The sequence below is a fragment of the Saimiri boliviensis genome, chromosome 10, assembly GCF_048565385.1.
Source record: "Saimiri boliviensis isolate mSaiBol1 chromosome 10, mSaiBol1.pri, whole genome shotgun sequence".
In the NCBI taxonomy this organism is placed as follows: domain Eukaryota; kingdom Metazoa; phylum Chordata; class Mammalia; order Primates; family Cebidae; genus Saimiri; species Saimiri boliviensis.
In genome coordinates, this window is record NC_133458.1 from 59,423,126 (window position 1) to 59,450,920 (window position 27,795).

General features: G+C 33.3%; 1 protein-coding gene across 10 annotated transcripts in view; it reads right to left on the minus strand.

The window, feature by feature from the left end:
- The window catches only part of PCLO (piccolo presynaptic cytomatrix protein), a 412,268-nt gene that overhangs the window by 102,521 nt on the left and 281,952 nt on the right, over positions 1-27,795 (minus strand). For 7 of the 10 annotated variants that reach the window (XM_074379337.1, XM_074379336.1, XM_074379334.1 and 4 more), the window contains exon 10: positions 25,976-26,101. In XM_074379337.1, coding sequence (XP_074235438.1) covers positions 25,976-26,101 — 126 coding nt within the window. Of the gene's footprint in view, positions 1-1,371; positions 17,254-25,975; positions 26,102-27,795 lie in introns of those variants that run through there. The other 3 variants (XM_074379340.1, XM_074379339.1, XM_074379338.1) reach the window with 2 other exon arrangements.

The following is a 27,795-nucleotide window of genomic DNA, read 5'->3' on the forward strand; positions in this document are numbered from 1 at the left end:
ATCTTTTCTACACTTAGATTAGTAATCATGACTATAGTGTAATTTTCCAAATTTCAATAACCTCTTTCAGGAGTCTTCTATAAAGTACTAGCAGCAGCAGCAGCAAAGGATCAGCTGAACTTGGCCATTTCCCCTGGCTGAGTCAATAGCAAACATACCTTGCAAGTGGGCTTCAGGGTTCCAATAAAATTGTCCACATCAGTTATACTAATTGCTCATTCATTTTAATGTTAGGCAGTGTTAATTCATGAGAAAGACATAGATAAATGGAATTTTTTAAATTAATTTTTTTCATATTTTACAATTTTAATCTATTTATATATTAACATAAAAGGGGAGAAAGTTAAGAAAAATGGAAGAAAGGAAAGACGAAAGAGAGGAAGGAGTAAAAAGAAAAGAAGAAGGGAAATCTTTGGTAAAGGGAAAAATTAGTATTTGAATATTTATTTACAGGAGAAGGAGACACACTCAGTGATAATAAGACATTCGAAACTAGGGTATATTTTCCTGAGTATATTTATTTTGAAATATACAATAAGCTATTTGTGATGGTTAATATTTTGAGTGTCAACTTGACTGGATTGAAGGATGCAAAGTACTGATCCTGGGTGTGTCTGTGAGGGTGCTGCCAAAGGAGATTAAGATTTTAGTCAGTGGGTTGGGAGAGGCAGACCCACCCTCCATCTGAGTGGGCACCAGCTAATCAGCTGCGAGCATGGCTAGAATATAGCAGGAGGAAGTTGGAAAGAGCAGACTTGCAGAGTGTTATGGCCTTCATTTTTCTCCTGTGCTGGAAGCTTCCTGCCCTTGAACATCAGACTTCACGTTCTACAGCTTTTGCACACTTGGATGTACACCAGTGGTTTGCCAGGGACTCCCTGGCCTTTGGCCACAGACTAAAGGCTGTACTGTTGGCTTCCGACTTTTGAGGCGTTGGGACTCGAACTGATCCGCTACCGGCTACCTTGCTCCTAAACTTGCAGACAGCCTATCATATGACTTTACCTTGTGATCATGTGAATAAATTCTCCTTAATAAATTCCCTTTCATATATACATACATCTTATTAGTTCTGTCTCTCTAGAGAACCCTGACTAATATGTTATTGTTAAATATATTCACCCTCCTATGTATTAAACACTGGATCTTTTTTTTGTTATATATATATATATATTATTGCATTTTAGGTTCTGGGGTACATGTGAAGAACATGCTGGATTTTTGCATAGGTACATACATGGTAATGTGGTTTGCTACCTCTATCCTCTTCACCTATATCTGGCATTTCTCCCCATGTTATCCCTCCCCTACTCCTTATCCCCCGATGTTCCTTTCCTAGTCTCCTCCCCACCCCCACCCCCCACTAAACACTGGATCTTATTTCTTCTCTCCAACTGTATTTTTGTACCCATTAACCAACCTCTTTTCATACCCTGCTTCAAATCCTTCCCAGCCTTTGGCAGCCATCATTTTATTCTCTATGAAATCAACACTTTTAGCTCCTACATATGGAGGGAGAACATGCAATATTTTACATTCTATGCCTAACTTATTTCATCTAATATAATGTCCTCCAATTCCAGCCATGTTGCTGCAGATGATGAGATCTCATTCCTTTTTATGGCTGAATTGAATTCCATGGTATATAGATATACATTTTCCTTACCCATTTATAAAATTTTGAAGTTGAAAACTGTTGTGTTGAAGAGCTAATCACATAATAATATTGCTATTTATTATTATTGCTATTATTTTTATTTTTTGTACTTATGGTTCAAAAAAAACTTAAAATAGAGCCTAGATATCCAAAATGTATAAAAATGGACCTTCTTTTTATCAAAGTAGACTCAGTCTGCCTTCTAGCCCCCTCACCATTCTCCAGGTTCTATTCAATAGGTACCTTTAGATACACCCTGTCTCCCTGATTTACATGAATTGTGAGTTTAAAGTTATATCACAACCTGAATGAGGGCCTAAGAACAATTGCTATTAACTAGGACATTGCTTCTTGAGATGTACTGGAATGAAGGTACTCTGAATTTCATTTTATTGAAAATGAAATCTTAATTGGTTTAAAAACTATATTTTTTACCCACCAACTATAGGAATAATGCTTTCAAATAGAGCTCTGTGTAATATTTAGCATTAAAAATTAACATTTGCCTATCTCTCAATACACAGAATATATACTTTTTATATAGATATTTTCTGTATCAGAAATGTGTTTTATGAGCCATCTTGCCGTTGGTAGCTGACTGTTGATATTCTCTTTTCACCCTTATCAAATTGTGTTCACATGCAGTTTGGTTATTTACTAGTTGTTTTGCCCTTGAGCAAGTTGGTTAATCCTCCATGCTTGACTCCCTCAAGGGGACTGTACTTGCTTGATGACTGCTCTAGTTTTATTTCCATCCTACGACGGCGAATACTGTGACTATGATAGAACGGGAAACACGAAACAACTGCTTGTTTATAACTTGTAAATACACATTTTTTAGCTGAAGGTTTATATAAGAAATTTAAAAAAGAACTTTAGGATCCTAAAATTTCCATTTTATTCTTAATTATTTTCCTTATCTATAGCTGTACTTTACATATATAGTAAAACTTTCCGAAGCATAGAAATCATGTCATCTAAGTTTTCATTTTTGCACTTCCTACACCTCTTCTCACGGCCCTCTCTGTGGCAGTTGTCCAGGTTCTTTGGATTGGTCTTGTCTCCCCAGGGCTCCAATGGTGTCCTCATTACCTAGTTTATTTTCTCTCGGCATTGTTACATTTGTTACATTGACTACATTTGGGTTGGTTAACTCAGCTTGGGACATTCAGTCTGCAGTCTGAATCTAAATTTGGTTTAAATCTACATGCCAAGCAAATAAAATATTTATCACTAATGCCACTAAACCCAAAGTTGATTTAAAAGCAAAATACCAAAATTTTACCCCATTAAAGTATACACTTAAAAAATGTAATACATCATAATCTTATCTCTCAATATGAAGATAATAGAATTTTAAACTCATTAAAAATTTTAATGCAAATTTTATAAATGAATATTCTTCCAAATTTCAGTAGCAATAAAATACATATATAGGAGATTTGCAAGAACATTCTACTCTTTTGCCTTAAGTCAGTGTATTTTTATATTGAATATAAAATGAATGTAACAGATTGTTACACAAATTTATATGCCATGATAATATACTCTGTTTCCATCTTTGAGCAGGACTGTTGACAAAAATTCTTTAGAGAAATGTTATACAGCATGGATATCTTTTTAAATAGGTTAGAATTAAAGAAGATAAATTCTATATTTTAAACTTTCATTGATTTGGGTTGTGATCTTGGATAATTTACTTTCCACGAACCTCCTTTCAATCTCAAATTTTGTGAAGAACAAGCAATTAAAATTAGCAAAGTATGGCTTCCAATATAAACTCCAAAATGAAATAAATTTACATATTTAAAAAATTTTCATCACATTTTGAATAAAAGAAATTTAAGAAATACCAAAGACTACAGATGAATGGTCTGAGCTGACTGGTATTTCTTTTCTAAGTCTGAGCACATTGAAAGTATTTAGAATCAATGACTTCTTTACTCACATATCTAAAATAGATTTAGCTCCAATTGCACAAAAGTGTAATTGTAAAATAAACAGATTCTTCTAAATATTACAGTATTAATGGTTAACAATAAAAATATTGTTCAAAAGAATTTCATGAATCAAATGTGTTGTAAAAGCATAAAGCATAATCATTTTATAGACTAACGTCATATAGCAAGCAAGATCCTTATAAGTGCTCTAGTTTTAATCTGTTATACTATATATTAAAAATGTGACATCTAAGAGGTGACATAACTTTTCTAATGTCCCACAGTTAATGGTAGTCAGAAATATGAACTCCAACCATCTCCCAGCCCAACTCATATTATCAGTGAATAGGAAAACTCATTCAACTTCTACCAACTAAACCTACATGCTAGCCCACCTGAAGGCAAACTATGTTCAAATATGTGAAACTTCACACAAATAACAAATATTATTTGTAATGCCATTTAAATTACAACAAAACCTGATAATTTAGATATTGTATTAATTATCTATATGCTGATATTATTTGGAGACTTGTACATGCAAAAACTGAAGACATTATTGAAGGAAGAGAAAGTTGATTATGATGAGAAATAAATACAATTTGACTGGGTCTCTTATCACTTTTCCCCATCTCACTCCCAGAACAGAAGCCAGTACCATATTTCTCCGGGCACATTAATGGAAAATTATGCTGAACCTTACTGGGAAGGAAAATAATGTAAGAAGGATGAAAAGAATAGGAGGTGTAGAGTCAGTGCTAGGGAGATGGTAGTTGGAAGTTCCAAAGAAAGTAGGGACCAGCATCCTCCTTGCTTATATTGTCTACAGAAGATGTCTAGCATGTTTTTTCAAATAAAAATTAACAAGAGGTGCCTTTAGAAAGTTGTACACTAGATTCTGTGACTCTCAATGTAGGCAAAACTACTCTTGTGAAAAATTGGGCACAATTAAGGGAGCCACTTATTATCCGGGAAGTGTACTGGCTTTGATATGACACTCTTAGTGACATGGATTGATGTACAGAGACCAAAACTCCAGTGTTCTAAAACGTGTAATACCCTCACAGGGAAGTTGCTCAAAGCATGCAGGCAGGAAACACCAAATGATGAATGCAATTCAATTTCCCACCAACAGATGAAAGAAAGATTAGAATTGATTACATTTGATTTACATAAAAAGTAATAATTCTTGCACTCAAATATGACTGTTGCAAGTAAATGCTTTTTAAACATACTTAGTGTGAATAAGGGAATATAATTAGCCACGATTTGTGGACCAACCTGTAAGAGGATTATCATGATAGGATTCAGTTTCTATTGACTATGATCACTAGAACAATCCAGTCCAGTATTTCCTTGAAAGATTGCCATAGATGCTAGAAGTCACTTTATAGGTACAGTTCATTATGTTTTGCTTTCTATGTGTTATTTGAAACACATTGAATCAGAAAGTGGCTGAATGAGGCAGAATAAGGGATATGAGCATATTAGTATAATTCAATTAACTCCTAGCAAATAATGTTATATGTGGAGTTATCCAATAATAGGTATGTAATGTCATCATCTCATTCTTCCTAGTTTAATATCACAATTTATTTGTTAGAATGCCCAGAATGGATGCTTTTTACTAACTTTCTAATAAAATGATATTAACATATTAATACCCTGCTATGGTTTGAATGCCTCCTCAAAAACTCATGTTGAAATTTAATTGCCATTGTTATGGTTAGGGCCTTTAAGAGATGATGCAGTGGAGCCCTAATGGATGGATTAATGCTATTATTTCAGGAGTAGGTTGAATCAGCAGTAAGCTGAATCAATGATTACATATCCCAAAAGTGGGTTCCAGATACAAAGCATGAGTTCAACCTGATTCCTTACTCTGTCCTGTATGCTTACTTGAAACAGCACACCTTTTTACTATTTTATGACACAGCAAGAAGGTCCTTCCAAGATGCCAGTACTGTGATCTTAGACTTATCAGCCTGAAGAACTTTGGGAAATAAATGACTTTTCTTTATAAATTATTCAGTCTCTGGTATTCTGTCATAGCAGCAGAACACAGACTAAAATACTATCAAATCTTATGAATATCATAACCAGTTAACAATAACTAACTAAACCAATACTATGTGGATTGCATAGAAATGCATAATTAATTCAACGAACTTAGGAAGCTAGGGTAGTTGATGTACTTAGGAATGAGAAACACTTGCCTTAACTATTTCCTCCTCTGCTTTAAGTATCCTTACTGAATTATTAATACTTTAACTTCAGTTCTGTTTATAACCTTTATGATATTCACATATTCTGTACTGTTCCTTTTAAATTGTTACTTTAATGTATCTTACTACTCAGACAATATATTTCAACATAAAATATCACCACTTTATACTAAGAAAGTATTTCCTAACAAATGTAAATGCCATCTGACCTAGTGGCAAAATCATAATCATTGCCACCATCATCTCCACTGAGCACAGATATAAGGATAATAAATATCATTTGACAGAGAAAATTCCCAGAAGCTTGCTTAGATTATATTATAACTTTAAATCATGTGTAAAATGAGACAAAAAGGAAATTATATTTCTGAAAAAAAGTTACAAGAAAAAAAATCTCTTAATCAAAATTTAAGAGTAAAAGGAAAATTCAAATATATTCATCCTATAGTCTAAGAAAATAAAATGTTTCTTCTGACAAAGAAGGAGAGAGTTTTTTTTATCATAACCCAAATATTAAAAGTATGCTTCACAAGAAATAATGCAATATGGTCAGTTACTGTGTAGAAAAATGTTAATTAACGATTAATATTATTGAAGGGGAAGGAACACTTCCAAACTCATTGTATAAGGCCAACATTATTACCTGATACCAAGGCCAGACAAGGATGCTTCAAAGGAAAATTACAGGCCAATATCCCTGATGAACATAGATACAAAACTCCTCAATAAAATACTAGCATACTGAATTCAACAGCACATTAAAATGATCAAGTGGGATTTATCACTGGATGCAGCAAGGTTTTAACATACATAAATCAATACATGGGCTACACATTTAAAAAATGTAGAACAAAAAATGGTGATCATCTCAATAAATGTAGAAAAACATTTGACAAAATTCAACATTTTCTCATGTTAAATAGAAGGAATATACCTCAAAATATTAAAGGCCATGTCTGACAAATCTGCAACTTACATCATACTCAATGATGAAAAGCTGAAAGTTTTCCTCTAAGACATGGGTATTCATTCTCACTAATTCCATCTATATAGTACTGGAAGTCCTACCCAGAGTATTAGGAAAGAAAAAGAAGTAAAATACATCCATATTGGAGAGGAAAAAGTAAAATTGTCTATTTGCAGATAACATGATCTTATATATGGAAAACAGTGAAGACTCCACCAAAACAATTAATAAACAAATTCAGTAAAGTTACAGGATATAAAATCAACATATAAAAATCAGCTTATACTATACACAGCCTATATTATGCACTTCCATGCACTGACAAACTATCTGAAAAAGAAATTTTAAAATCTTACATATGATAGCTACAAAAAGCTGTTTGGGAATACATTTAACCAAGAAGGTAAAAGATCTATGCACTGAATATGATAATACTGATGAAAGAAACTAAAAAATACACCAATAAAAAAAATTCTGTGCCTACGGATCAGAAGAATTGATATCATTAAAATGTCCATGCTAACCAAAGTGATCTGTAGATTAAATGCAACCCTTACCAAAATTCCAACGTCATTTTTCACAGAAATAGAAAATAATCTTGAAATTCATGTGGGACCACAGAGATATGATGTTATGTCTATGGGGTGAAGCTTTACTCCCCTACCTTTGGAAAAGGCAAGGAAGAGTGGGAAGGATTGCATCTTGCTGTTTGAATGCCAGCTTAGCGGCAGTACAATAGAACACCAGGTAGATTTCTATGATTTTTGACTCCTGACTCTTGGATGGCACTTTTGGACTCACCTGGGGTCTGGTGGACCTCACAATGCTGAAGGGAAAGATGCAGGCCTGGCCAGCTTTGTCACCTGCTAATTGTAGAGTTCCAGGGCCGTTAGTGAACAGGCAGTAGTAGCCAGGAAGTGGTTACAGCAGGCCTTGGGAAAGATCCAGTGCTGTACTGTCTTCGGGTCTGACCCAGTGTAGCCATAGTGATGTTTGCCATAAGGGTACTTGTGTCACTCAATCCCCAACTTTAAGTGGCTCAGAACAGAGAGAGAGACTTTATGTTTGGGAGAAAGTAAGGGAAGAGAACAAGAGTCTCTGCCTGGTAATCCAGAGAATTCTCCCAGATCTTGTGCTAGACCATCAACGTGGTACTTCCCCAAGTCTGCAAGAACCACAGCATTACTGGGCTTCAGGTGCCCCCTAAAGCAGATACAGCTTATATCATAACACCAAGTCTTTTGAAATATCTGGAAAGACTTCCCAAAAGGACAACTACGAAAGAGCCCAGAGAGTAAAGACGATATTAAATACCTAACTCTTCAATGCCCAGACAGGAAAACATGACACCACCTAATGAACTAAATAAAAACCAGGAACCAATCCTGGAGAAACAGAGATGTGTGACCTTTTAGACAAAGAATTAAAAAATATCTGTTGAGGAAATGCAAAGTAACCCGAGAACACAGAGAATAAATTCGGAATTCTCTTAGATAAATTTAATAGAATATGAAATAACTGAAGGAATCAAGCAGAAATTCTGGAGCTGAAAAATGCAATAGATATAAGTGAATAATGCATGAGAGGTCTTTAAAAGCAGACTTAATCAAGCAAAATAAAGGGTTAGTGAGCTTCAAGGCAAGCTATTTTAACATACTCTGAGAAGACCAAAAAAGAGGGAGAATTAAAAAAATAAAGCATATCTATAGGATCTAGAAAATGCCTCCAAAGGGCAAAATTAAGAGTTATTGACCTTAAAGTGGAAGCAGAGGACACTTAACCTGTAAAGACATATATAGATTGAAAATAAAGGGATGGAGGAAGATAAAAACCAGTGGAAACCAAAATAAAATCCTAGAAAGTAATAATAGGAAAAATTTTGGAAACTAATCAAATACATGGAGTCGCTATACTTAGACAGAGTAGATTTTAAGACAAAAGCTATAAGAAGAGACAAAGAAGGTCACTGTATAATGACAAAGAGGTCAATTCAGCAAGATAATGTAACAATTGTAAATATATATGCACCCAACATTGGATCAACCAGATATGTAAAGGAAATATTGTTAGAGTTGAAAAGAGAGATAGGCTCCATTACAATAATAGCTAAGACTTCAAAATCCCATTTTCAGCAGAAAATCAGACAAAGCAACATCAGACTTAATCTACACTATAGACCAAATCGATGTAATAGATACTTACAGAACATTTCATCCAAGAGCTGCAGAATATGCACTCTTTTCCTCAGCACATGAATCATTCTCAAGGATAGACCATATGTTAGGTCACAAAACAAGTTTTAAGACATTCAAACAATGAAAAATCATCAAGTATTTTCTCCTACCACAATGGAATAAATCTAGAAATTAATAACAAGAAGAATGTTAGAAATGATTCAAATACATGGAAATTAAACAATATGCTCCTGAATGACCAGTGGATCAATGAAGAAATTTAGAAGGGAATTGTAAACTTTCTTGAAACAAATGATAATGGAAAAACATACTAAAATCCATGCAAAAGCAGCACTAACAGGAAATTTTATAGCTATAAGTGCCTATATCAAAAAGAGAAAACTCTTGAAATGAAAAATCTAATGATGCATCTTGAAGAACTAGAAAAGCAAGAGCAAACCAAACCTCAAATTAGAAGAAAACAAATAATAAAGATCAGAGCAGAAATAAATGAAATCAAAATGATAAAAATACAAAAGATAAGCAAAACAAAAAATTGGTGTTTTGAAACAGATATATGAAAAGGTGCTTAAGATCATTGATCACAAAATAAATGAAAATCAAAACTACAATGAGATATAATTTCACCCCAGTTAAAATGGCTTAGGTCCAAAAGACAGGCAATAGCAAATGCTGATGAGGATGTGGAGAAAAGAGAACCCTTGTCCACTGTTGATGGGAGTATAAATTGGTACAATCAATATGGAGAACAATTTGGAGGTTCCTCAGAAAATTAAAAACTTATTTACCATATGAGCCAGCAATCCCACTGCTGGGCATATATTCAAAAGAGAGGAAATCAGTTTATTGAGGAGATATCTGTATTCCTATGTTTGTTGCTACATTGTTTACAACAGCTAAGAATTGTAAGCAACTAACTGTCCAACAACAGATGAATAAATAAAGGAAATATGGTACACATATACAATGAAGTACTATTCAGCCATAAAAAAGAAAGAGATCCAGTCATTTGCAACAACATGGATGGAACTGGAGATCATCATGTTACGTGAAATAAGCCAGGCACAAAAGATAAACATCACATGTTCTCACTTATTTGTGGGATCTAAAATCAAAACTATTGAACTCGTGGATGTAGAGAGTAGAAGGATGGTTACTAGAGGTTGAAAATGGTAGTAGGGGGTTGGAAGGGAGGTGGGAATGGTGAAGGGTACAAAAAATAAAATAAATAACACCTACTATTCAATGGCACAATAGTGTAACTATAGTCGGTAATAATTTAATTGTATATTTCAAAATAACCTAATGAGTATAACTGTATTGTTTGTAACTCAAAGGATAAGTGCTTGAGGGCATGGATATGTTATTCTCCATGATGTGCTTGTTGCTCTTTGCATATCTGTAACAAAACACGTCATTTACCTCATAAATATATATACCTACTATTTATTCACAAAAATAAAAAATTAAAAAAGTTGTACTTTGCTTATTTTGGAGCCAATTATGCTATATGATTGTTACGAATGATATAATCTAAATTAAAAGGATAAAGTTGAAACATAATTCTTTCATAATTAGAAGTGTCAAGAGAAGCCAGTTCAAACAATAAAAAAATTTGTAACTGTTTTATCATCCTGAGAGAATCTTCAAAGAAATAAAATTACGTGTCAAGTTATTTCACAAAAAGTGCCAATATTCCCTTCTTTATATCACAACAAAGAATTAGCAAATAATTCTCTTTGACTTGGTAGTTGTTTAATAAATAACAAATGTCATTTGATTGCTGAATTCCATTTATAAAGTTATCAATTTCTTTAATAAATAGAGTTCAATTTCAAATGCTATCAATCAATATTAGAGTGTATACAACATCCTGCAATTGATTTTCCATTGAAAAATAAGAATTGGCTAAGAAGAAAACAGTTTAACAGCAATATCTGCCAGCTGAATAGAACAAAACCTAGCTACTTTCCTCCAGTTTTCTAATATTCATGTAGAGAAATTATTTCTCTAATCGCAAATAAGATCATAACTGTAAATGTAATGGTAATATAGTTTTAAATGAATTATAGAGGGTTTTCATATGCATACTATCCGATTGGTGGTCATTTCAGTTAAAAGGAGTAAAATTTAACCCATTTTACTTGTCTTAATACATCTGGTATTAATAAAGAGCACCAATACAGGACTCACACACAAAAAAGTTATTTTGCCCATTTTTTTTTTCACATTTTATCTTCACAGCAATTAAGTAAAATAGATAAGGTAAGTAAATCCCCATTTTTACAATAACCTCCCTCCCTGCCCCAGTTTTAGAAACCACATTTAGTGGCAGTATAAAAAGCCATCATCTAAGTTAAGTAATTCTGGTATTATAAAGGCTTTTTTAATGTTTAAGTTATACCGAATATTGAATTATAAACTTCGGGCTATTTTATAGCTAATATCTTAGGTGTAAGCACATAATCAGTATAAATAAATATATTGAATAATAAAAAAAATCACATCAAGTCTACAAATATTTATTCAGTATGCACCAAAGAGGGTACTAAATTCTGGGTAACTTGTATTAATTGGTTATAATTTCTGAAATGATTACGCTTACTATAAAGTAGGAAGATCATGAACAAATGCTTACAGAAGGAAAATAAAATCATGGCTCTGGGATCAGAGTGGGGCTGGTGGGTGTGGAGATGGGAGGTGGGAATGGATAGAGATGAGTTTGTATAGCTGGCATATGTTGTGGAAGGCTTATATAGCTACCATTGTATTTTGACTTAATTCATTTGATAATATTAAGATATAGGAGGAAAGGTTTATAATAATTAGAACATTATTTTAATAACATTTTGCCATTTGGAGAGAATGTATGCATTTCTCCTCCAATTTCAGCAGGTTAGTGTCAGTTTCTTTTCTGTTTTCTATGTTTCTTGTACATGCTTCTATTGTTACCCTCAAGATATTATATTTTAATTATTCATTTATGTAATTGTCTCTATTGTGACAATGGAGATATTAATGAATGACAATTTGCTGAATGAAAGAATGGATAAAATCAAAGACAGACTGGAAGGCCGGCGGATGGTTAAGATTTTTTAAAAAAAGAAGATAAAAATTCAAAATAGCAATTGATTCTGAATTCTTACATTAAATAAAATTTTCAGAAAGTATTATCATGATGAAAAAGTAGGACTGCTGAGAGTAAGTTCTTGGAATCAATATAGTATTTAAATTCATTTTTTCCACAGTTTATTAACGCAAACTGTTTAAACACTCTAAAATACTGAGAGATTTTATTCACATTTGTTCTCATACTTAAAGTAATATTGACACAGATATAATTTTCATAAAGAAGGATGACAGAATGATTTTCCATCATAAACACTAAAATTGTGGCTTTTAGCTGTCCTTTATCCTACTGAGATGCAAATTACAAATGACAGAAATAAAAAAATATTAAACTGCCACCTATAGAAACACACAAATGCTGGCACAGGGTAATCCCACACCCGTAATCCCAGCACTTTGGCAGGCCAAGGCAGGCGGATCGCCTGAGGTCAGGAGCTGAAGACCAGGCTGGCCAGCATGGTGAAACCCACCTCTACTAAAAATACAAAAATTAGCCAGGCATGGTGGTCAGCACCTGTAATCCCAGCTACTCGGGAGGCTGAGGCAGGAGAATTGCTTGAGCCTGGAAGGCGGAGGTTGCAGTGAGCCAAGATTGTGCCATTGCACTCCAGCCTCTGTCTCAAAAAAAGAACCACACAAATGTACATTTAAATGGTATAATTTCTACCAAAATATGTGTATTTGTTGTGTTAATTTAAAATAAGATGTAAGACTTAGATGCAAAACACTCCACTGGCTTGCTGTATTATGTAGGGTTTAAGTTTTTTAAAATGGTGAAAGAATTTTGGTTTATAAATGTGAATACCTAACAAATGAATGAACATGTTGAGAACATTTTCATTAACTAAATTAAATATACTGTTGTGTTGATGTATATGTATATCTATTATACATATAACTATTTGTCAACACCTCCCTGTTCCCACCTTGGTCTTAATTTGTATATATTCTTAGAAACTCTCCTTGCTTCTACTCTTTACCCCTTTCAAACTATTCTTAATACAGCAGTAAGAATGATCCCATTTAAACATCATTCAGCTTATGTCAGGTCAATGGCTTCTCATCTCACATTAGTAGAAATTAAAGTCATTACAATACCCCACAAGATTTGACCTCTGCTACTTCTCTGAGTTTTGGTATCTGCTCGCTCATGTGTTTACCCAGTTTCAGCCATGTTGGCTTCTTTTCTGTCTTGCTGTTCTTGGCACACACCAGGCATGCTCTTGCTTTGGACATTTGTGTCTTTTTCATTTCTTTGCCTATAATGCAAGATAACTCCTGGATCATTCTTTCACCTCCTTGGTGTCTTGGCTGAATTTTTGCCTTCTTGCCAAGGCTTCCTCTTACCACCTCATCTCAAATTGCAACCACATCTTCCTATATGTTATACCCACCCTCCTTGCTATATTTTTCTCTTTAGCATTTATTAGCACCTAACATATTATATTTAATATATTATATATAAAATATATTTAACATATATGATATTATTTGTTATTATCTGTCTTAGCTATTGGAATGTAAAACCCATGCTTTCTTCACTGAAGCCCTCACATGTCCAAGAAGAGAAATTGCTTTATATGATATATACTAAACAAACCTATTGAAGAAACGAATGACTCAGTGATAGCATTCAGCAAACTCAAGTGCTGACAGTGACTAGGATCTGGCAAATGAGTAGAATGTAAAAGGAAACAAAACTAGCTTAAGAGAAAACAAAGAAATCTTATTTTCTTTCACTACTCTCAGTGAAATTTTACACACACATAGTCTCAGTGAAATTTTACACACACACACACACACACACACAAACACACACACCTTTAATATGAATTTCTTGAGTGCAGAAGCAAAAACTTGCATTCTTGCAGGCTGTTTCGACTTCAGCACTTATAATTGTAACTGGAATATACTCCATAACTATGCTGAACTATTAAAATTTAATTAAAATAAATGAAAACCTTAAAAGATCTGTATAGTTCTGTAAAGTGTCTTGCCCTCAGTAGCTTATAGTCTGCTCTTAGAAACTACCTGAAAGTTATCTGGAATTCTTTAGGGTGGGGGAAAAAATCCATTATCTCCATTTAGTCATGGTATTCATTCCAATGCATGCAGAGTCAACCAATGTATTCTGCATTTCTTTATTTCTGTATTTTCTTTCAGTGAAGCTAAAAGAATACATATATCAAACTTAAAAGGAAGACAAACATCATTAATTTAAAAAAAGAGTTTTGGGCCATGTGTGATGGCTCAAGCCTGTAATCCCAGAATTTTGGGAGGCTGACGCAGGAGGATTGTTTGGCCCAGGAGGTCAGGGCCAGCTAGGCAACACCCCTGTCTCTACAAAAATTTTTTTTTAAAAATAGCACATGTCGTAGCACATGCCTGTGATCCCAGCTACTTGGGAAACTGAGGTAGGAGGATCACTTGAGACCAGGAGATTGAGGATACAGTGAGTAGTGATTGTGCCACTGCACTCCAACCTGAGTGACAGAGTGAGACCCTGTCTCAAGAAAAAAAAAAAAAAAAAAAAAGAATTTACTTTACTTCCATTAAAACTATCTTTGTCCTAGTTCTTCATATTTATTTCATATTTTTATAAAATATTTAAGACTCTGATCCAACTCTCCCGTTACAATGGCTATCTTGCATCTACTCCATTTCTGGGCTGTAGGCATCTTGAAAGCAAGGAAAAACCATATCGTTCTCTATCATTTTAGGATGTACTTGTACAGTGTGGTTACTAAATAAATATTTTGTTCTATTTGTATTCTGCATTATTTCCAGTATTTCTAAAATTTTCACTTCTACTCCTTCGCAACAACCATCTCTCTGAACTTCCTGTTTGTCACCTCCATCCACCTTTTCAGTATATTACTACTTCACATCAGTTCTCCACCAATAAAGACAACATCTCATGCAGGAATGAATGCAGGTTTTTTAAGGTCTAAAACTTATACAATTTTAAGAAGGAATGTAAGATTATAAGTACAAAATTAGATACAAGTGAATATTTGTAAAAAGGAGAGAAGAAATAACAAAATACAACTGTTAAAAAGCTGACGAATGTCATGAACACTATGTATTTCTAAACCCTTCTTAAAGCCTTGTAATTGGCTTACAGGCAAGGGAGGTGCCCTAATACCTAATTCTTTTCTGCTATGATTTATCCACTTTTGGTCTCACTTCTTTTTTTCATTTACTGTGATTAGTGTCACATCCTTGATTCTAATTCTTGGATTTCCATCTCATACAACATACCCAGCTTATCACTGCTTATATAATGTGGCCTCATCTCCCATTTCCAAGCCTTAAGAAACTATGGTTTCTTAATATTCAGTCTCTCCCTCACATCTCTTCAAAAGGTAAAATATCTATAAGTCTTTTATGTTTAATGCTAAAGACCCAGTGAATTTCTGTGATTTGACAAAGGTCACACTAGCAGTTGATGAGAAAGAGTGGTCCAAAAACTAAATCGCCTGACTCCTACATCATGACTCTGTTCATTAACAAGATGTGTTTTCACTGACCAACATACCAAAAAAGTTATATACACAAATATCCATTGTACATATGCCCATAGATTTTAATCAGAACACAAGGTTTACTGATTAACTTATTGTTGATAAGAAGAAAAATTTAGATAGCCTTTTAAAAGGATAGCTAAAATTAGGGTTTTCCAATTAAGAGGTGCTATTTATTTATAAGAGAAATGGCCTAATCACTTTAGACATTATAATTTCTTTTATTTATATAGGCTTGGTATTTAAAATGATATATATCATTATATCAGATATGTCTAGCAGTTGACTGTTCCCTTATATGAAGTCTAAGCTTTATAAGATTAATATTAGTCATGAAAATAATTTTACCTATCCTTAACAAAATAGCTTCTATAGCTAGTCTATTGCTTTACAGTTATAAAAGATATCGGATCCTTTCATCCTCGATGTAATATTGTGAGTTAGATCTTGAAATCTAATTGTACAGATGAGATAAGCGGAAATATAGAAAACAGAAGTAAGTTTCCTGAAGTCATGAAGACAGCATTAATTCAGAGTCTTCCAACTCCAAGTCTGATGCTGTATTCATCAGAAGTGAATCTACTGTAATTCAGAGTTCAGACCGGATCAAGGTCAATGATTTAAGCATGCACAAATATGGAAGACAGAATTCAAACTTAATCTAGCAAATATTCTGTTTACCATCAAAGACCTTCAAAGTTGAAAGTAAACAGTTTTTTTCTCACTACTTAAAATGCTCCAAGCATGACATTATGTTTCCTATATTTAATAAAAATTTTGCCAATGATTATCCCAGTTTTCCAACTAAGAACACCCGTGTCTAAAAGTTTTAAAAACTCCAGGCAGTAAGTACCAGATCTGAATTTAAATCCCGATCTAACTCTAAAACCATGGCTCTCTATAAATCATTGGAGGTGCTGAAGCATTGGCTGGCTGAAGATCTGGTATGGGTATTAAAAAGAGAGGTTATCATCCTTGCTTCCAAGGTAGCCACTCCAAGCTTACAAAAAAGTCCAGCCTATTCCTTGAAATATTGGTCAGACAAATCCAGAAATTTAACTACAGGAACAATTGTTCATCATGAGGCAATATCACTGAACACAAATATTTTAAGGTATGTCACCCTTGATGAAGGCAATCGAGTTAGGATTTGGGGCATTGTACTGTGTTAAAGAGGACATTATTTAGTTTATTTCATGTCCCTATCACAAAAATTATAATGTAAGCATAATTCTCCTCTGATAAATTTCAAGATAAATGGATAAAGAAGAGATATACAATTTTTATACTGGCAATGTATTTAATCCTAGTATCTGATGTGGTGTGATATTACTACATCTTAAAAATAATATATTACAACCTATCAGCCCAGGGACCAACGATTTTTATTATTCTTCACAGAAGATAGTTTCCTATTATTTATTAGAAAATGTTTGTATCAACAAGAAATGTGGTCTGTGTCATGTGTACCTAACATACCAGCTTTAGGGAATTTTGAGAAATCTCATGCTAATGACCAATCCGTACCTGGTAATCCCCCTGGAACAAGAACAAGGAAGCTCACTCATCTGTGTGCTGTGTTTCTTGATCTCCAACCTTGATCACTGCCATGCCATCTGTAACATATGCCAAAAAAGCATAAGCAGAAATAAAGACTTTCTTGCCTAGGAACATTCTTCCTTATGTTATGCTGGAGTGTGTCCTCTGTCCTCGAATAATGCTACTGGAATTAGCTCTTCTACCAAAGAGTTCTTCATGACAAGGAATTCCAGAGGCCAACTCCTAAAATCAAAACCACCACTCCAAAAACAGCTAATTTCACCCTTAATTCAATCCCTGATTCTCAACGATAAATCCAACAGCATTTTCTTGCCAGAAACCCTGTCAATTCATCTTTAAGAAAAAGAGAAACTAGCTGGATCAACTTCAATTACCTACTCTGAAACAACTAAAAACTAAGAATTTAAAAATATCCACAAATTACAATTCTTATCACAGATGCATTTCCTCATAGAATACCTATGGACAAACAATGAAGTTTTTTTGATTTCATTACAAGTCTTATGGCCTGGGACATGCTTACTTGCCATGTACCTCTGGCTAACTCTATACCAGGCATCCCCGAACTACGGCCCACGGGCCGCATGCTGCCCCCTGAGGCCATTTATCCGGCCCCCCGCCGCACTTCAGGAAGGGGCACCTCTTTCATTGGTGGTCAGTGAGAGGAGCACAGTATGTGGCGGCCCTCCAACGGTCTGAGGGACAGTGAACTGGCCCCCTGTGTAAAAAGTTTGGGGACGCCTGAAGCAAACATTGGACATCATTGGTTTTAGCTTTGTGTTCTTCCATGCTGTGTTACCACTGATTCATTAAGAATGCTCTTGAAAATACATTCAGATTTTAATGTTATGTTACCATCTTAGCTCCAAAGAGTTTTCCAAAATTTACTAAGTTTATCAATTATAATAATATAGATACAAGTTATCTTCAAAAGATTTTATTAATTTAAAGTTGAACTTATCAATATAAACAACATTTAAGTTCACTAGATATGTGATATTTAGTTCTTATGGATTCATTGTTCTCTTACAAAAATTGCTGAAGTTTTAAAAGTATCACGATGGTAATCTATTTTACAATTATGCTATAACAGAGGCATCTAGGACTAAAATTAATTTGGAGAACTAGTTCAAAAAATTCAGTGATTAAATAAAGCTTAGAACCAATGTTATGTATATAAAGGTTTAGATTTAGCCCATGATATTGCCCAAGTAAAACTGAATTTATCTGTATCTTCTACTCTAGCTTTTCTGGAGATATAATATTGGTATAAATTGACAAAATCATATAATATTGTTAATCAGTTTAACAATTGCTATGGATAAGTGTTTTAATGTCCTAACTCACTTTATTTTATTAATTCGGAACACAAGGACTAAGTTTCTAATAGAGCAAAAACCCGCCTTGTGAACTTATTGAAAAGTCAACTGGACATGACTATATGTCTAACAATTTTTTTTTGCAATTTAATCAGTCTTTTCAATGAAATCATGATCAAATATCAACAGAGATTGTCACTAAAATTGAAAAGCAGATTCTAGAATTTATGTGCAAAACCAAAGGGTCAAGAATTGTTTCAAGAGCATTTTGATGAACAGCTCTAGAATGGATCCATGTACCAAATACCAGGATTTAACATAAAGATTTTACAATTAAAAGAGTGTGATACTTGTGTAGGGATAGACAAATAGGCCAGTATGATAGAAAAACAGATCAGAACAGAGAACTCAGAAAAGACTTATACATACATTTAAAAAAAATAATCTATGACAGAGGGACTAGTAGATTATTGTGAGTAATAATACACTATTCAAAAAATGGTGCACAGTAGTACAAAGAAAAATAAGAAAGCAGTCCTATTATACTCAACAGCTGCAGTATAATAAAATACCTAAGAATAAATTTAATTGAATCAATGAAATATCAATCCTTACAATGAAAACTATAAAATATGAGATATCTTTTCATTTTTTATGTGTCTTCCTTAATTTTTTCAATGGATAAAAACATTGAAGGAGCACATAAAAAATAGAAAGATATTTCATGTTCATGGAATGAAAAATTAATATTGTTAAAATGTCCATACTATGCAAAATGATCTACAGATTCAATACAATCTTTATCAAAATACTGATGTCATTCTTCACAGAAATAGAAATAAAATTTCTAAAAGTTGTGTGGAACCACAAAAGGCTGTGAATAGACAAGGCAATATTAAGTAAAAAGAACAAAGCTGGAGGGTTCACACTACCTGGTTTCAAAATATACTATAAAAGTATAGTAACCAAAAAGGGATGGCATGGCATGAAAACAGACACATAAACTAATGGAACAGAATATGGAACCCAGAAGTAAGTATGTGCATTTACAGCCAACACAGTTTCAACAAAGGCACAAAGAATACCTTTGGAGAAAAGGATAGTCTTTTCAAGAAATGATACTGAGAAAACTGAATATTCACATGCAGAAGATTAAAATTAGTCCACTCTCACTTATCAACTCTAAAAGAAATAAAGACTTAAATTAAAGACCTGAATTTATGAAACGACTAGAAGAAAACATTAAGAGAATACTCCAGGCCATTCGTATGGGGAAGAATGTTTTGAGTAAGACCTCAAAAGCACAAGAAACAAAAGCAAAATATGACAAATGGGATTATATCAACCTAAAAAGCTTCAGTATAGCAAAGGAAACATTCAACAAAATGAGACAACATAGAGAATGGGAGAAAATATTTGCAACAATTCATCTGACAAGAGAAGAATAGCTAGAATGTATAAGAACTCAAACAACATAATGGCAAAAAAACCAAAAACCAAAAACCAAAAAACAAAAAACAAAACCCTCAAATAATTTGATTTAAAAAATGAGCAAAAGATCTGAATAGACATTTCTCAACAGAAGATATACAAATAGCCAAAAAGATACATTAAAATGCTCAATATCATTAATCATTAGGGAAATTAAAATTAAAACCACAATGAGATTTCACCTCACCCCATTAAAAATGCCTATTATCAAAACAGAGATGCTGGCAAGGAAATGAGAAGAGCAGATGTTGGCAAAGATTTGAAGAAAAATGCTTGTACACTGTTTGTGGCAATGTAAATTAGTCCAGCCACTATAAAAAACAGTATGGAGATTCCTCAAAAAAACAAAAATAGAACTACCGTAAACCCACCCATCCCACTTCTAGGTATCTATCCAAAAGAAAGGAAATAAGTATATAGAAGAGATATCTGCACTCTCATGTCTATTATAGCACTATTCAAAATAGCCAAGAGATGAAATCAAACTGTGTTCATTAAGAGATGAATGAATAAAAACTGTGGTATATATACATAGTAGAATATTATTTATTCATAAAAAGAATATAATCACATTATTTGCAGCAACATAGATGAAACTGGAGGACATTATACTAAATTAATAAGCCAGGCACAGAAAGACAAATAGTGCACATTCTCATTCATATGTGGGATCTGAATAAATGGATCTCTCATGAATGTAGTACATAAAATAGCTGCTCCTAGCAAGTGGTGCAAAGGGGAGAAAGGAGAGGGATTGTTCAATGAGTACAAACATACAGTTAGATAAGAATAACTTCTAGACTTTGCTAGCACGAAGGGTGACTATAGCTAGCAATAATTTATTGTATATTTCCAAGTAGCAAGAAGGAAAGATTTTGAATGTTTCCAACACAAATAAATGATAAATGTTTGAGGTGATGGATATCCCAATTATCCAGATTTCATCATTACACATTGTATGCATGTATGAAAATATCACCTGTACTCTACAAATACATACAACTATTATGTGCCAATAAAAAAAAATGACCCAGAAGCACATAGCCCTTCAGGAGCTGAGCCACTCTAGAGATGGCTTGGGGATCCTTGCTGAAAAAACAAGACAAAAGTGCTGTTAAAGTTATTGAAATATAAAGCTTTAAAAAAACGGTACATAGGAAACTGATTATACATATTGAGAAGGAAAAACAAAACTAAAATATGAACTTTCTACTTCAAACCACAGATAGATTAAAAATAACTTAATTCTGTGAGCATAAGAATATTTCTGGAATGTAAGATTTTACAGTTTTTAGAAGAAAATAAAGAATAATATATTTAAGACTTCAGGCATTGGAGAATTTCCTAAACAATACAACACATTTACAAAAGTTAATTGAAACAAAATGACAAATTTGACTGTATTAAAACTTCGAATTTTACAAAAAATAAAAAGACAGAGCTAAAAATATAAGCCATATACTGGTGAAAAGTATTTATATCCTACATATTTGACAAAGAATTATATCCAGAATATATAAAAATGCTGTAAAAATGATTAAAAATACACAAACAATCCAATTAAAGAAGAGGTAAAATGATGAGTCAAATCACAGACGAGAAATATCCACAAGGTAACAAGATTAACAAAATATGATCATACTCGGTACTACTGAAGGAAAAGTAAATGAAAGCAACAATGGAAAACCATTGCACAACAGATTTGATAAAAGAAAAGGTAGATAAAAAGGAACAAGTATGTATAGAAATGAGAACACTAATTTGATACTGACAAATGTAAAAAGAATATGAAACAGTTGGGAGATAAATGTGGAAAAAAATCAACTAGTTGAAGAAGCCACACACATTCTCCTACATTATTTGACAAGATTGATAGTCATTATAACCCAGAAATTTAAGTTGTATTGTAGAATCAACTCCTATACATAGGCGCAAGGAGACTACACAAAAAACTAATCATAGCATTGTTTAAAATAGCACAAATAAAGCAAAGCAAAACTACAATGTCCTAAATAACCAGAAAATGTTTAAATTAAACTATAGTAGAGACATATAGTAACAGAATTCTACCCAGTAGTAAAAATAAATGAGATAGAGTTACATAGACCTTTTGATTAATCTCCCAAACATCATGTGACTTAAAAGTGGCATAAAGACATGTATGGTAAGATATTATTTTAAATAAAAATTTTCAAAGAAGCCAAATGAATCTTATATAGCTGTGGATATATACATAACACTGTAAAGAAATGTAAGCAAAAGTATAACCCGAATTAAGTCTGATATTTTATCCTGGTATAGTAACAGAGGTTTGTGAGTTCAGAGGTGACTATAGGAAGCTTTAACTGATTTATACGGGCCTATTTCTTTTAAAAACATGAAAGAAACATGGTAAAATTTTAAAACAATAAACCAGTATGATAGGTACATGACTGTTTGCTATATTTTCCACATTTGAACCTTTTTTTTTTAATTTTAATTTTTATTTTTTTTATTTTTATTTTTTTTTTTTGAGACGGAGTTTCGCTCTTGTTACCCAGGCTGGAGTGCAATGGCGCGATCTCGGCTCACCGCAACCTCCGCCTCCTGGGTTCAGGCAATTCTCCTGCCTCAGCCTCCTGAGTAGTTGGGATTACAGGCACGCGCCACCATACCCTGATTTTTTTTGTATTTTTAGTAGAGACAGGGTTTCACCATGTTGACCAGGATGGTCTCGATCTCTCGACCTCGTGATCCACCCGCCTCGGCCTCCCAAAGTGCTGGGATTACAGGCTTGAGCCACCACGCCTGGCTCTAGTACACTTTTAGATGCTCAAATTAGTTCAACAAGAAACACTGATGACAAACACCAAAATGAGAGACAACATTATATACCATTTAATACCCCAACATGGCTGAACATTTCACGGCCCCAATACTGCTGGTCAAAAAATTGCTAAAATTGTAATCCTAAATCTAAAAGCAAGAAATAGCACATCAGAAACTTAGTTAGATTTATAAATTCCCCAGATGTTTGTCTTCTTTTTTATAGAACAAAGACTAATTTATGCAACTAAAACAAAGAATAACAGGCGGCAAAGATTATTCTCTGTCCAGCATTTGTGTAGGAATGTCTACTAAGTGTTACTGGGAAATAAATTTTAAGATTTTGGGATACCATAATCCTTCAAGTACTTGATTTTCTGAGTTCTTTCAGAAAATCATTACAGATTGGTTGAAAACTAAAAAAATTGGTTCAGAAAATTTTTAATAATAAAGTTTTTGAACTGCATTTTTTATTTTAGGAGATGGCACACATACTATTATTAGGAGTGTTTTAAAACCAATTTCTTGAGTATAATCTAATGATTTTGCAATGATAATTATTGCTAATTCTCTAAAACGTAACATTCTCCTATATGACATAATAAGATAGACTACCTTGTTTAGAAAGATTTTTCAAAAAATGATTGAATAAAAATCTTTTTTTTTTCAATGAAATAACCAGAGCAGTCATTCAGTACTTTCAGAATAGCACTTGGTTTATGAGTACCAGAAAACCTATATGATTGGTCAATTTATTTTAAATGAACCCATTGAAAGAACAAAAGCTAGAGGAAATTTGAAAATACTCGTTTTCCCAAAGTCAACATAATCAGAGTCTATGTCACTGAGTCCTGCAAAAGTGTTAAAATGTTAGAATCTGATGTCTTAAAAACTTGTTATATGCTAGTTAGCCTGATTTGATCATTCCGCAATGTACATATGTATTGAAGCATCATATTGCAACTCAAATCTATACAGGTATGATTGTCAATTAAAAATAAAAATAAAACTATAAAAATAAAAGCTATACCAAAATATTTTTAAAATCTGTAATAAGAGAAATGAACAAACTGAGGAAAAGCAGGAGACCTAGTTAAACTTTTCCAAACAACAGCTTTACAAACTGGAATAGAAAAGAGTAAACTCTAAGAATCCTACTGCCAACCAAGTTATCATTTATGTTTTAAATGAACTGGAAGATGATATTGAATCTGTAAGGGCACAATCTATATAATTCTGTATTCAGAAATTCACAAAGCAAAGATATATGTGTAAGAGATGATCAATTTCTATGTCTGTCTGGAAGTCATTAAACCGGTAGAAAAATCCAGTTACATAAACATACCATCTATCTATTTATTTACATATGTATAATTTTTCCTTAGGAAAGAATTAACTTTAAAATATGAAATGCAATCACCTTTATTGCCTTCAATAAATAAATTTTTAGAAATCAATAATTAATATTTTTTAATTGGAAAAAAACCCCAACCTCCAGTGATATACAATTGGCATTACTTTAACACCTCCCATCAGGCATAAAAATCAGGGTTGTATCTCAACCAATCTACTGCTTTAGAATTTTAGGATAATCTATAAGGGGTTGAGACCGAAGGATATAATGTAAAAACTAAATGCAAAACTATAGGCAAAAACAAGTGCGCGCACGCGCGCACACACACGTACCAGTAAATGTACTGGTCTAAACAAGGTGGATGCTTGTGGATACCCATTTGGACTGATGAACTTCTAGCCAGTTAATCTTTAGACATGAAAGGAATAAACATTTATCACTGTCACCCAGTAGCACAGAACACAGAATACAGGTATAACCTTTATAAGGGGGAGAAAAGATACGATGTACCATATGTTAACATTATTCTCCAAAATATTTAATGTTCAAAAACAGTATTTAAATATTGACAATCAAGACAGCATCATGAATCTAATAGAAATATTAACAATAGTTAATTAAAGAGCTATGTTGTAAGAGTGCATAAAACAAAGCTGGAAATCATAAATAATAAATTATGGGTTTGGATTATATAATAACTGGACTTCAGTCAGAGGATCTAGACTCAGAAAGGCAAAACTTACAGAGAATGAGATAACGAATTAAATAATTCTGTCACTATGGCCAATTCAGGCTATCATCATGATGTTACTGCATTTGAAGTTGGGAAGAGATTTGTACAGAATATCTTACTGATGTGGAGCAACCTGGCTCCAGCATAACATTGTCATGAACAAATACTGTTTCCAAAAGTGAAAATAAAAAGGTTGCATTTACTTTATGCCAATGTTCATTATTTAAGAATCACCAAAAGCTTGAAAACTGTATTTATGTTAGAGAAACTGGAGAATGCAAATGACCATACTATCTGACTGACAATTTACGATTATCTTTATGTATTTTGAGAATCTAGGTACAATATTTTAGGTGAATGAAAATGATTAAGTACATATTTTATGGCCCATTAGCTCCAACTCTAATGATCATTACTTTAAAATACTTTTGATGTAATGAGGTGATTAGTATCCAAAAAATACACCACACCTAGTACAGGGATTGGCAAATGTTTTCTGTAAAGGGCCAAGAGTAAATATTTTAGATGCTGCAGACAATACACTCTCTGTTATGAATGCAGTTATGCTATTGTTTTGGGAAAGCACCAGGCTCAATATGTAAATAAATGATCATGACTGTGTTCCAATAAAACAGCATTTACATAAGCAGGCAGAAGATGGATAAAGCCTGTGGGCCATCCACAGTTTGTTAACCCAAACTTAGTAGGTACTGAATCAATTGGCATTATTTTGTAGCTCTAATTTCAGTATAAATTTTCTTGGTGTTTGTGAAACATTATCATAGATAACTAAAGTTATTTAAACAAAATTGCCCCAGTAAAAAAAAGTTTCGACTAGTGTTTCTTAAACAAGATACTTCTGTGGCTAACTGCCAAAAGGACAATGCAATTGAAAATAAAATGAATATATTTGTGGACATATCTTCTTTTACATTACTATATCAAAATTTCACAACTAACCATAAGGAGAGAGGTTTACCTACACAGAGAAGAATGGGAACACTTGCATATTAAATTAAAATGTATTTAATATGAGTGAATTCATTTTATTTTACTTTAAAATTCCTTATTCTTACCTTCCACAAGTTTCCCTGTCTGTTCCGCGCTTCCCCCAGGAAGAATCTTGGCAATATAGGCTCCAATTTCTCCACTATGTCCAGGGATTTCTTTACCACCCACAATTCTAATTCCTAATCCATTACCTGTATTAAACAATTAGCAAATTATTAGTACCAATTTAAGAAGGAACTATAGTTATCATAAGTTACAGAGTGCACAAAAAGTAGTTCTGGTACACAGAAACTAAATATAACATAACTATTGGAAATGGACACCAAAGACAAAGTATGCCATTCTGATTTCAATAATATAAAATAGGATTTTCTGAGATCTTGGTAGACTCTGCAGTTACTGACCTGATATTAACAAGTAATTTTTGAATTAGCCATATTCAGTCAGATACTCAGGCCTTGCTAATTTTTGACCGGGCATTTTGTAAAAAATTTATGAGAGGATGTTCCCAGAGCATATAATTCACTTATAAAATTAAGAAACATTTTACTTATAGAAATGTAGTAATGACTATTCAAAATTGAGAATATACAATCTAATCATGCCATTATAAATGATAAAGTGAAAACATGATAACTTAATACATTATTCATTTTCAACCTTAATGAATCAACTAATATTGTTTGTGTATTAACCTGACACTTACTACAAGACATGATAAAATTATTCTCGACAGATGAACACCTTAGTAAACTGTTTCTTACGTTGCAGTAGGGGTTCTTTTGGAAATAGTCACATGAAAAGACCAGGGTGAATAATTATTATGAGAAACCTAATTGAGAGAGATATAAAGTGTTGATATTTTTAGTTTGTGTGTTTAAAAAAAATGGCTAAAAATTAGCAAGTACATAGAGCACCAAGCGTAACTAAATATAGAAAGAATACAGTGAAAGTACTATACTGTAACCTTGCGGGACACTGTTGCATATATGGTTCAACATTGACTCAAACATTATGTGGCACATGAGGATACTTTAATGCATAGCGGTTTTAACACCTTGGCTTCCATTATTTTGAAAGGCAAGAAACAAACACATATTAATTATAACAAATAGTGGAATATTTGAATAGCTTTATTGGTTTCATTTTTTGTAGAGACAGGGTTTCATTATGTTGTTCAAGCTGGTCTCACACTCCCGGCCTGAAGCAATCCTCCTGCCTCAGCCTCCAACAGTACTAGAACTATAGGCATGAACTCTTCTTTTAAAGCAGTCGCTCTCAACTGGGGGTGGAATTTTCATCCTAGGGCATATTGGTCCATGTCTAAAAACATTTCGGTTGTCACCATGGAATGATGCTACTAGCATTCAGTGGATAGAGGCCAGGGACGCTGCTAAACATTGCACAATGCACAGTGCCAAGGCTGAAAACCCCTGTTTAATGAGAGCAGTGTATGTTATTTTATTTCATTCTTGAGACAGAGTCTGGCTCTATTGCCCAGGCTGGAATGCAGTGGCATGATCTCAACTCACTGCAATCTCGGCCTCCCAGGTTCAAGTGATTCTCCTGCCTCAACCTAAAAATGTAGTTGCAGCCTAGACGTGGTGGCTCACACTTGTAATTCCAGCACTTTGGGAGGCCAAGGTAGGAGGATCACTTGAGGCCAGGAGTTCAAGACCAGCCTTGCCAATATAGGAGATAACAAAAAAAACCCCCAAAAACAAAAAGTATAGTTGCAGAACTTAAAATCTATTCATTAGCATCAAGGACTTAAAAATTTTGGTTATAGTTTCATTCTGCAAATGACAATGTCCTCAAGGTGAAGTAGTTGGGTCCTTAGAGCAATTTTTTAGGGGTTTTATTATTTACTTATTTTTAAAATAAT